This window comes from Lontra canadensis, unplaced genomic scaffold, assembly GCF_010015895.1.
Source record: "Lontra canadensis isolate GAN:19392208 unplaced genomic scaffold, GSC_riverotter_1.0 scaffold66, whole genome shotgun sequence".
Taxonomy (NCBI): domain Eukaryota; kingdom Metazoa; phylum Chordata; class Mammalia; order Carnivora; family Mustelidae; genus Lontra; species Lontra canadensis.
In genome coordinates this window covers 6,191,503-6,203,182 of record NW_022631060.1, presented here as the reverse complement: position 1 = coordinate 6,203,182, position 11,680 = coordinate 6,191,503, and the positions used below count along the sequence as shown (strand labels likewise).

At 55.5% G+C, this 11,680-nt stretch overlaps 2 protein-coding genes across 4 annotated transcripts in view; one reads left to right on the top strand and one right to left on the bottom strand.

Moving 5' to 3' along the window:
* The window catches only part of CUNH11orf80 (chromosome unknown C11orf80 homolog), a 130,739-nt gene extending 129,513 nt beyond the window's left edge, over nucleotides 1–1,226 (bottom strand). The window contains exon 1 of the mRNA XM_032879582.1: nucleotides 861–1,226. Coding sequence (XP_032735473.1) covers nucleotides 861–1,163 — 303 coding nt within the window. The 5' untranslated portion in view covers nucleotides 1,164–1,226. The remainder of the gene's footprint in view (nucleotides 1–860) is intronic.
* Nucleotides 7–11,680, top strand: part of SPTBN2 (spectrin beta, non-erythrocytic 2) — a 35,359-nt gene continuing 23,685 nt past the window's right edge. The window contains exons 1-4 of one of the 3 annotated variants that reach the window (XM_032879579.1): nucleotides 7–31; nucleotides 5,873–6,051; nucleotides 10,499–10,650; nucleotides 11,097–11,270. In XM_032879579.1, the coding sequence (XP_032735470.1) occupies nucleotides 5,895–6,051; nucleotides 10,499–10,650; nucleotides 11,097–11,270 (483 nt within the window). In that variant the 5' untranslated portion in view covers nucleotides 7–31; nucleotides 5,873–5,894. Of the gene's footprint in view, nucleotides 32–210; nucleotides 231–5,872; nucleotides 6,052–8,353; nucleotides 8,547–10,498; nucleotides 10,651–11,096; nucleotides 11,271–11,680 lie in introns of those variants that run through there. The other 2 variants (XM_032879577.1, XM_032879578.1) reach the window with 2 other exon arrangements.

Sequence of the window (11,680 nt, the reverse complement as noted above, 5' to 3'; positions counted from 1 at the left end):
CCCGCCTGGCCGGCCGGCGCTCCGCACCGAGGTAGGTGCCGGCGCCCGGGCCCGCTTTGTCCCGGCGGCGGGGCGGCGCGCTTTGTGCGGCCGCGGGCGGGCGGCGGGGTTGGGGTCGGGGTCGGGGCTCGGGGCCGGCCGCGGGAGCCGGGGAGGGAGGATGCGGCGCCTGGCCCTCGCTCCCGCCCGGTCCGGGGGACAGGATGGAGAGTCATGTGCCAGCCACCCAGGTACCGGGCGTGAGGGTCGAGGCGTGGGGAACGCGGGCCTTTCCGGAGCGGAGCGAAGAGTCTTGCAAGAGTTGCGGCTGACAAACGCGTTGAGGGCTCGGGCCGGCTGTGCTCGGAGCGTGTGTGACAGCGCCGGCTGTTCCGGTGGCCGCGGCTCCTCCGCCGACCGCCGGCGCTGATCCAGGTGCTGCGGACACGCTCTGCCGTCTGTGCCCGGCGTGTGCGGGCGCCCGGCTCCCCCTCCGGAGCTTGCTGGGGGCTTCCCTCGGGAGCCGGGGGTGCTCCTCCTCGCCTCTTTGGTAGCTAGCTCCATGCGCCCCTTTATGCCTCCTGACTGTGTGTGAGAGGGGACACGGCTGGCCGTGGGGACCAGAACGCTGGTAGAGGGAGCATGCAGCCCCTTCGGGCGGTGGGGAAGGAGCGGCGGAAGGTGTTTCCGTGGCCGGGACATCCGGACGGCTTAGAGTCCGCCCCGCACACAACTACCCCGCAAGGCCTCCGCGCTGGGGTGTTCCAACTCCAGCACCACGGTGGGCATTTACTGTCCACTCTGGCGCGGGACGACTTCACCCCCACTGACCCCGTGGCGTTGCATGCTCGGCTGCGCGGCGGGCTTGTCCCTTTCCTAACCTGCTGCATGTTGTCTCCGCGGGTTGCTTCTCCGCCGCCCTCCTCCTCTCCCTCGAGCCGCCGCGGTTCCAGCGCTGGCGAGCCGGTCGGTTCAGGCAGGCACCGGCAGGGCATCCACGAACCAGTTTTCCTTGAAGGTGAAAGGGGCAGAGTGAGTTCCAAATATGCGTCGGGTGCTGGACCAAGCTCTTGGTCAATTCGGAAGAGGAAAGGTTTAGAGAGGGAAAAGTTATTAGGGATCTTAGATTTGTCCCTGGGAGAAACTGATGTAACCCAGCCGGTGCAGGCTTGGGGGAGGGGCATAGCAAGGGAGTGAAAATTAGTCTGAATAATTCTGCCCTGAGTGGAGGATTCCAGAGAGGATCAAACAGCAATTTAGTGCCACTCTTCAGCCTGGTCCTTAAGTTCCGTGGAGGAGAGTCCATGCGTTTCACCAGGAATACAGCCTTGGGGGAAATGGGTTAGGGTGTTTTTCTCTGCAAGGGTCTCTGATTGCCCTGAGTGTGTCTTTCTTTGCCCTCCTAGGAGCCCTGAGTTTATCTGTAATCCCTTTTTCCTTTTATGTCTCTGCCGGTCCACTCAGACTTTGAGTCTAAGATTTTTATTTGGCCAAGGTCTCCATTTCTTCTCATCTGTTACTCATCCTGCTGTCATTTGGTCAACTCTACTCCCCCCACTGCCCATCGCATCTCCAGCCATCTCATCCTTCTACCGCACATCTGTGATTCGCCTGTGTCAGGGCCTCAGCTCTATTTGTCTCATTAGATCCAGAGTTCACACTGTCTTCATTTCCTCTCTCATCGCCTGACGCTTCTGGTTCTTTGTGGGTCTTGGAGTTTCTCAGAGAAGTTACATTTTGAGTTTAGCGTTGGATAGAGCCTGAACCCACCCAGAAGTTAACCTCGGATCACCCTCACCCCCAAAACTTGGTGTCTCTTCAGTCCTCATAGCTCCCCTAGCCAATTCTATCGCTCCTCATCTTTGGACAACGGTGCCCTCAAATCAGGTCTTTAGTGTCCTCTGGGAACAAGTAGGAAAAGCAGGGTCCTGGGCCCCACCCCAGATCTACTGAACCAGCTCTAAGAAAGACATTAATTGGCTGGCAGAAAAAGAAAAAGAAAGAAGAAAAAAGAGTTATGGTCGAGTCATTTACAATTTCTTTACTGAATGCCTCTTGTACTGGGCTTGGAAAAGACAAACATGAGTAAGACACAGCCCTTGTCCTCCATGGGTTAAAAATGGAGCACGCAGAGAGGCTCATAAACAACCAAGTGTAATACAATGTGATGGAGGCAATAATAGCTTCTCTCCCAAGTGCTGTGGGAGCACAGAGGAGAGAACCATCAACTGTCTCTGAGGGAGGCAAAGACTTAATCAGGAGCAGTATGCGGCCAGAGGAGGAATTAGGGTATAAGACAGGCTATAGCCAGGGGATAGGATTTCTAGCCTGCATGCCAGCTGAAATGGGAGGACAGGGGAAGTGGGACAGCTGCCCTTGAGGATCCGCCCTCAGCTGAATCCAGCAGCAGCCGGTGGAGAATCCAGCAGGACCCCCAGGCTTGCAGCTGGTGGGAGCTGGCTTTATTCTAGTGTGAACAATGTAAGCTACTTGGGCCTGGCCTCGAGGTCAGTGGCTAAGAATAAGGTTCCTGTGGAACTGTAATCTGGATTAGCTGCCGTGCCGTCCTGTTGCCAGAGTTTGGGAATCCATGGGGAGAATGAGGCTGAGGATTCTCCAGCATACGGAGACACAGGGGTCATGAGTCATGAGTCTGGTGGACAGGCAGACTAAGCAGATGTGAGTATGGAGACCCAGATCATAGGTGAGGAGTGATGTACTTAGTGAAAGAACTCAGAGCAGGATCTATGTAAAGAAACTCCATAGAGAACTGTAGGAATCTGGAGATGGCAGCAGGGGACAGAGAACACAGAGTATTGTCCCAAAGGCCAGGGACTGCAGAGCGCAAATGCTTGTCAATCAAACCTCAGAGGCCACAGCACTGAACAACACCAGAGAGCACCATTCACATGCAAGTCCGTGGGAACCAACTCCTTGGAATCCCAACATGTGGCCCTAGAGAGATCCGTAATCGAAGGACACCAGCGCCATCCTGGTTCCTTATCTGACGGCATCCCTGGGAACTCAGGACACAAAACATGTGTGTCAAAATTTGACTTGGCCAAAGGAGCATTTAAGTGGATGAATTTTTATTTGGGAGGAGGGGAGATTCCAAATCCATACTTTCTCTCCGAAATTACAGGATTCCATGGAGAGGCTCTAATAGCCAGACCTCACTGGGAGGTCTGGATCCCTCGCCTGGGTCCCACTACGGGAGGACCAGGTTGGATCACCAAAAGGAAGCCAGAGTAATACATGTTTAAGTTTTGTGCAGGTTATGGGGCCCCAAGGACACACAGTGGTTTGGAGATCGAGTCAGTCAGTCTATCTCTTTAAGTGTCTGCTCTTTGGTAGTACTAAGATATAAAGGAAGATTTAAGAATCTCGAGGTCTTCAGGGTCCCAGAGGTGACAAAAATATGTGACATGGGGGTTCCTGGGTGGCTTAGTGGGTTAAAGCCTCTGCCTTCAGCTCAGTTCATGATCCCAGAGCCCTGGGATCAAGTCCCACATCAGGCTCTCTGCTTAGCAGGGAGCCTGCTTCCTCCTCTCTGTCTGCCTGCCTCTCTGCCTACTTGTGATCTCTGTCAAATAAATAAATAAAATCTTTAAAAAATATATATGTGACATGGCTGGGAAGGAGAAAGGGAATGGTGAGGTCTGTAAAGAACTGGAAAGTGCCAAGCCCACCTAAAGGAATCCAAAATCAGTTGTGTTTTTTGTTTTCTTTTAGTTTTATTTGTTAAGTAATCTCTATACCCAACGTGGGGCTCGAACTCATGACCCCGAGATCAAGAGTCACATGCTCTTCTGAATGAGCCAGCCAAGTACCCCCCAAATTAGTCCTTTTTAAACAAGTTTATCAGCCATAGGCCTGGGGGCTGGCTTCAGTAGGTTCTGTGACTCCTGATAAAAGGAAAAAGGGTTATGGAAACAGAAGGCTGGAGGGCATTGTATGTATATAGGACTTTTTGTGGGGAGGTCTATGTAGAGAGCATGTGAGTGCTGGAAATGTCAGTCCCAGAGCTAAGTGTGAGCATGGCTACTGGCAAGAAGTCTGGACCTGAATGGCTGAGAAAAATGGAGTTGGTACCAGTTCGGGGCCTTAGGCTCCTTCCCTGTTCAGTGCCTGCCAGCATTAGGTGACTCTAGTTCAGGTCACACCTTGCCCACAGCACTTTTTGCTCAGGGTGACTCAATTCTGCCCTAGAATTTATTTTTATATAAATATTTACAGAGCAAATTCAAAGAATCTGTTGGGGATTAAGAGAAATGATGAATTTTAAAGGAGAAAGGTGTCCCAGCTAGTGGAAATTAAGCTCTTTTCCCTATTACAGGGAATGCGAAACCCAGTCTAGGAGCCTTAGACCTTAGCTCCCTCACACCTCATTAATGCTACTCCCAGGGAAATCCTTGTGCCTGATTTCTCTTTGAGAGAAAGGGGTGGGGCCGACAATCCTGGCTTCCTGTGGGTCAGGGTCAGGTTCAGCTTCACGGAACCAGTTAATGACAGAAGCCAAGTTCTGCTTTTGTGTGCCCAGGGGAACACACCTCCCTACCCACCCACAACTCACCACCTATCCCTTCTCCTTTCCCCCAAACTACACACGAGGTCCTCCTGTCCACCCTCCCAGAACCAGAGACTGCCAATATCATAGCCTTCACCCTAGGAAGTAGTGCTAAGGGTTAAAATGTCTTCATGTTTGAAAATTACTAGGAAAATGAGAAATGCATACTTGGGGTTCTAATGAAGTTGCAGATCCAGCCCCCTCCATTCCCTTGAATGGCTGCTGAATGCTGAAATATATAAGAAATTGGACAGCAGAGGGGTTTTTTAAATCCCGAGCAGCTAATCTGAATCTCCTTTGTTAGTTTTGAGAAGGACAGAGTTTGCATAACGTAGACCCATGAGTAGTGCTGGCAAGCATATGTGGTCCTAATTTCCCTAGCCTGGGCCCTTGAAGGGAGCCCCAGCTGCTGATGCTTGCCAGGGAGCTCCGAAGGGCTCCAGGATGCTCGAGGTGTTATGATTGGGAGCTTGGTCCCCAAAGTCAGAAAGAATCTCTCTTTGAAACCCAGCTCTGCTCCTTCCAGCTGTGTGACCTTGAACCATGACTTAACTTTCACCGTGCAGCTTCCTCTATGAGTGGGGATGACAATGAACCCTTGCCCCATAAGGGTTGTGGTGAGGTGACACATGTACATAGATAGCAGGGCCACATCTCACAGCTGACATTTACCTAGCACCTGTCAGGTATTCCTGTAGCAAACAAAAGGAAACAAAGGGGGAGAGAACCATACCATGTCCTCCTCTGAACTCCTGGGCACTTTGTCTATACTTACCTGAGAGTGCACCACAGGCTTCCTGGTGTATTCTAAATCCATCTCAGCTGGAGAGCAGGATTAGGGTCTTTTCATCTCAGATCACGTACTGGGTATAAGAGGTCGTCTTATGTGGAGTGGGAGCTCAGAGCAGTTTGTGGAACCACGAAATAAAAGAACTCCAGTTTAGACTGGGGTCCTACGTCTGCTTCCTGTGCTACCCTGGTTTGCGCACCGCCCTCCCAAGCCATGCTGTTAGCCATCGTCATTTTCAGTCCCCAGCTTCGCCCACTGTCCCTCCCTGGAGCCTGTTTTCTCTGCCACAGCACTCTGAGACACTCTTGCCTTCCTGTCTCCCTCCATGTTCATCTCTTGGGTTCCTGTCCCTCTGCTCCCCCACTGTGGCTTCCCCTCTCGCACTAGGGGCTGATCTCCGTTGACAGAGAAACCAACCACAGCCTTTGGCCCTCAGGAGAGTGGAGCAGATCTAGGGCAAGAGGAGATAAGGACATGGTGAGTAGTGGGTTCAGTGGTCCTGAGATGCCCCTCACCAGCCACGTTCCCCCTTGCAGGAGCAGGAGGCCACCTACCACCATGAGCAGCACCCTGTCACCCACAGACTTCGACAGCTTGGAGATCCAGGGCCAGTACAGCGACATCAACAACCGCTGGGACCTGCCCGACTCGGACTGGGACAATGACAGCAGCTCAGCCCGCCTCTTTGAGAGGTCTCGCATTAAGGCCCTGGCAGGTGAGGTCAGGGGAGGGCCAGGGGAGATGCTGAGGAGGCTGGGGAGATAAGCTAGTCACGGAGAGTCCTCCAATGTCACAGGAAGACCAATTTTCTTTCTAAGCTGCCAGCTGATTCAGATTACCCCGTCAAGTCCCTGGTCCCCAACTGCAGCGACAAGAACAAACTTCATACAGTCCAAAATGTTCCCCATCTTCCCTTTCCCAAGCACAGGACTCAGCTCTGTTCCCCTCTGTCCCTGAGTCATGGTCTTTAACTCTTTCGAATTTAGTCCTGCCATCTCCACCCATCTGTCCCTTACCTTTCATCCTCTCGTTGGGCCTTCCTTGGTTTTCCCTGTCACCTGTCACACCTGTTACCTCTCCCAGTCCATTACCCTCCCCCTTCCTTCCCCAGCTGTTCCTTCCACCTGCCTCTTGTTCCTCCCATTATTTCGTCTACCTGTTCCCTGAAGCAGGTTCCCTCCACCCGCCGCTGGTTTCTGCAGCCGCCCATTCTCCCGGGTTTGTTCTCAAACGCCTCTTCCTCTGCCCTCCCCTACGGCCTGGGCTCTTCCCTCAGCTCCGGGTTTGTTCTCAAACGCCTCTTCCTCTGCCCTCCCCTACGGCCTGGGCTCTTCCCTCAGCTCCGCTGAGCACAAACAAACCCGTCAGACGGGCCTCCCTGCGTTCCGGGGAGGAGTTGTCATGGCAACAAAAGTGCAGCTGCCACCTGACACCATCAGCGGCTGGCTGGCGTGGGGCTGAGTCACCCACACACCCTAAGGCCACCCACCCCGTCTGGCTTCCCTCCTCCGTCCCACCCTCATCTCTTCCACTGACCTGCTGGCCTCCCAGCCCCATGCCATGGGAGGATGCCACAACCACACCCTGCCATTGCAGGCAGTGCCCCCAGCATGAGTGGGTGGCCTCCTGGGAGAGGGGAGACACAGGGGGTGGTTCCCAAACGGGGCAGCACTTTTTATAGGATAACCCAGGGACAGTTTTACAAATCCACGTCCCGAAGCCCCCTCCTAGACACACTGAATTAGGATCGTTGGACCCATATATGGTCCAGAAATGAGGATTTTAAAAAAGCTCTCCAGGTAATTCTTCTCCAGCAGCACAGCATCCCAGGCCCCTTGTGTGGTGACCTTAGGTCTGGGAAGCCCTCATCGTGTATTTTCTCCCCGACCTCTCTGCCCTTCTGGTTGAGTCTCAGGCTGGCGTGTGAAATACTCATTTCAGTGTTTTTGTAGACAAGAGAAGACAGAACAGTGGGTTGTGGACAATGTCACCTCTTTGAGGAGAAGTTTCTCTGGTACCCCGGTTTTGGGGTCATGATGTCTGTGCACATGCCACCCAGGACTGTCCCCATGTTTGTAGTCCAAGTGACATATGCCACCTTGAGCTGTCATTTCTCCACCACCAAACCGGGCTCTCCTGTGTGGGCTTCACCTAGCACGGCCCCTCGCACCAGCAGGTGTCAGAGAAATAATGAATGAAGACAGGAGAGACCAAGAGTAGCCTGTAAGGGACATGAGCTGAAGCCCAGGGAGAGATCGGAAGAGAATCTGGCAGATGTCCCAGCAGTGGGATGCACTGGGGGCCAGGGATGGCCTGGCTGAGGAGGGCTTGGTGAGCCTCGTGCCAGGGAAGGGTCGGGAACCGGAGGCGGTGACAAACAAATGGGGAAGACTGGAACACCAGTTTCACAGATAAGAGAACTTAAGCAACAGCCCAGAAGAGTGTCCCGCACCTACGGAGCTGGTTACACCTCTCCAGGGATTTTTCTTTCTCTGCCCTCCGAGCTGGGGACCAGAGCTCAGGTCCTGAAGGGGGGACCTCCTACCGTCACCCCAAGAGGGGACCATCCTTGTCCCACCTGCAGACCTTCGAGAGGCAGGAGTTTGCTTCGGGGACCCGCGCTTGAGCAGCTGGGGCCCGGGGGGCGGAGGGCCGGTCCGCAAGGCGCCGGCGGTTCCCTGTTCGCGGCGCAGGGCCGGGCCCGCCGCCGCCGCGAGCCGCGCCCCGCCTCCCGCCCCTCCCCCGGCACCGTCCGACCTGTTTGTTGGGAGCCGCCTCGGTCTCCCCTCGCCGCAGCCAGGTGTGCTCTGCCCACGGGCCCCGGAGCTCGGGCGCTCAGACGGCCGGCGCTCGGCTTCCCGCCGCTCCGCGACACGTCCCCTGCCTTCGGACCGACTCCCCGCCGGGAGCCCGGGCGCTCGGGACCCCGCGCTGCGGCGGGGCAGGGGGGAGGCGCGGAGCGGAGACGTGGCGCGCGGCGCAGGCAGGGCATGGACGGCGGGCCCCGGGCCGCGTGAGAGGCAGCGGGCGGCATGAATGGGAACGGGGTGAGCGGGGCGCAAGGGCCCGGCCTCAACGGCGCGGGCGACTTCTACTATGAGGCCGTGGAGGGGGCCCAGAGCCCGGGGGGCCTCCTGCTGTCGCCGGCCGCCTTCATCAACCCGGCGCAGTACGCCAGCGTGCTGGAAGGCCGCTTCAAGCAGCTCCAAGGTGAGCGGCCGCGCCCAGGGGCCCCGGGACAGAGGGGCCCGAGCAAAGCCGGGGAGGCACCCGCCATCTGTGTCGGGAGACCGTGTGCGCGGGGACTGACTACGAGGGACCCAACCCATGGGCGCCGGCAGAATCGGGAAAGGCTTGGGCCCCCCTGGAAGAAGGGACCTGAGCGTGGTGGCAGCGCCCGCGTCAGCACCGAGCCCGTTCGCTGTCCCCGCGGAGGGTTTGGAGGAGAAGCACCTGCTGGGATGGCTGTTAGGAGAGACGGCGGTCACCCGGGAGGCTGAGCCACCCAGGGCTTGTCCCTGTGGCCGTGGGTGTCTGGAGGTGTGTGTGTGTGTGTGTGTGTGTGTAAACCAGGGAGTGTGTCAAAGGGAGTTGGTGCCGACGGGCAGGTCTGTGTTCATCCTGGCACCGATATTTCAGTGTATTTCCAGGACCACTGAGTTTGCGGGGGGAGGTGCCTGTGGATGTTGTGGACACCTTGTAAAGTGATGCTTTATCTCTGGGCCTTGGCTTTGCCCAGTTTTCTCCTAGCTGCTACCGATTCGGTCTTCCTCTCTTTTTCTACCTGTAGGCCAGAATGGCCTCACCCCAGTGTGCCTGGCATCAGGGCCATCTTCACTCCTCCAGCCATGGCCGGTGCTCTGAGCAGTGCCAGGCTCAGGCAGGGCCTGGAGACCCTGAAAGGAGGCCCACAGAGCAGGGGCCTGCCGGTGTAGTTGTTAGGACCCGGAGGAGGCTGGCTTAGGTATGGGGCTTGGAGGTAAGAGAGACAGGAATAGACGTGGGTGTGTCGTTTTATTTTATGGGTGAGGTGCCAGGAATGTGAAATTCAGGGATGGGTCTTTTCGGTTTCTGAGATGCTGGGGCTGAGAAGGGAAACAAAAGTGACTCTTCAGGCCCCAGCCCCTTGGATTGGGTCCTCTCACTGGGCTCCTGTGGGGGAAACGGGCAGAAATCCGAGTGGCCAGACCCTCTTCCCTCACTTTGTCATTTATAACGTCTAAAATGTTAAATTTTCCTGTGGCATCTAGAAAGCATGCTTCATCAGCAGCCTGTCCTGTGGACCAGGCAGCAAGGCATTTCCTCACCTTCTTTGAGATCCGCACCCAACTCTGCCTGTTTTATCCCCCCTGTGTGTCCTGGGCTCAGCGTTTTCCTTATTCCCAACCTTCAAGATTGTTTTCCGTCTTAGTGTTGGGATGTTGCTGTCCCAGGACTGGATCCCACTGTAGCCCTGAATGAACTGAATGAATCCACCCCAGAAGTAGAGGAGCCCCATCTTTTCTTTAAATTATCCCAGGAGAACAAGCTGACTCAGGAGGCTAGAGCCTGTGTAATGTCTTGTCCTTCTAATGACCACTTGGAAGAGCGGCTGGTGTCATTTAAGTCCACGCCCTGTCCGTCAGCAAAGAGAATGGCCACGCCTCCTGCTGCTTCCGAGAGCTCTGGGTCTCTCCTTCGGGTTAGATCATGCCCGGATAACTGTAACTCATCAAGGAGCAGCCCATCATGTGTGCGGGGCAGCTGACGTACATTGTCTCATTTTGTCAACAGTCACGGGTTGAAGTGGAAAGTCAAGCAGTATGCCCATTTAACAGATGAGGACAGCAAGACTGATGATGATAACAGTGTCTCTCCACTGTTACAGGACAGCCCTGATCCCAGATCCCAGCCCTTCCCCGCATGTCTCACTGCTTCTAATTTCTTTCCTCCTTTCTTCTCAAAGCCTGTTTGCTCATTTCTCTTTTTTACCCTATGAGCTCATCCCAATTTTTTTATTCCCTGCTTTTTAAGTCAGGGATTTTGTCTCAGGCGTTTTCCTGCCCCTCCTCCTTCCTAGACCTCACTTCCAGGTCCCCCAGCTTCCCAACCCCGTCAGCTGGTGTTTAGAAGCAGGTGCACTGTACTTGAAGGACAGAAATGACCCCTTGTTGCCGCCGCAGATGAGCGAGAAGCTGTGCAGAAGAAAACCTTCACCAAGTGGGTGAACTCGCACCTGGCCCGGGTGACATGCCGGGTGGGAGACCTGTACAGTGACCTCCGGGATGGACGTAACCTCCTGAGGCTCCTCGAGGTGCTCTCGGGAGAGACACTGGTGAGCTGTGGTCACAGAGGGAGGAGGGAGCCCAAGAAACAGTGGTCAGGAGGACAAGCTGGGTGTCGCCCTTAGAAGAGTGACGGCGCAGAGCAGGAAGCAGTTGGCTGCCCTCTGCTCAGAAGATGGTTTCGTTTTGAGAGGCTTTGCCACCTGGATTAAATAAGAGCATTGCTTCACAGAGACAGGAACAGTGGCCCCATTGAAATCTTTTCTTTTCCCACCCACTCTGGGTGCAATTAATTCCCTTGGGAATCTTAATCTGCCCAAGCCACTTCTGGAAACTGCGCTTTGGCTCCTGAACTTGGGCCGAGGCTTGAGGGCTGTACCCGCGTTCCCGACGGGGGTCATGGGGAAGGCGTGTAGAGCAGGGTCGTGAGAAAGCTGAGAGGGAAAGAGGAGGAGGCCCACAGTCCCATGTTGTTGTGTCCCCTATCCCTTAACAGCCAAAGCCCACCAAAGGACGCATGCGGATCCACTGCCTGGAGAATGTGGACAAGGCCCTCCAGTTCCTGAAGGAGCAGAAAGTGCACTTGGAAAACATGGGCTCCCACGACATTGTGGACGGAAACCACCGTCTGACCCTTGGGCTGGTCTGGACCATCATTCTTCGGTTCCAGGTAGCCCAGCACAGCGTCTCGCAGAGTGGGCTTCACACATCGGTGCCGTACCGCGAACGGGCACCACCAGTCCACAGTGTGACCGACGAAAACACGCAGGGTCTAGAACTTCATAGAGTGTTTGAGGTTGCTGTGCTCCAGACCCAGATCCAGATCCAGATCCAAGCACCAGACCCAGACAGCCTCCCCCTCCCACGGGGTAGAGACCAGTGTGGGTGTTGTCAGACTTCTGTGGCAGGTCCCCCATGGCCTGGTCTGTTTACTGGCCACATGTGGTAGGACCACATGTTGGTCCACAAGGGACGGGAGATTACACAAACTGGACCAAACTTCACCCCTGAGAGTTTGAGAACTCTACCTGGGGCCTGGTCATCGGTCCACTCGTCCGCTTCCAACTCTGCTTGCCTCCC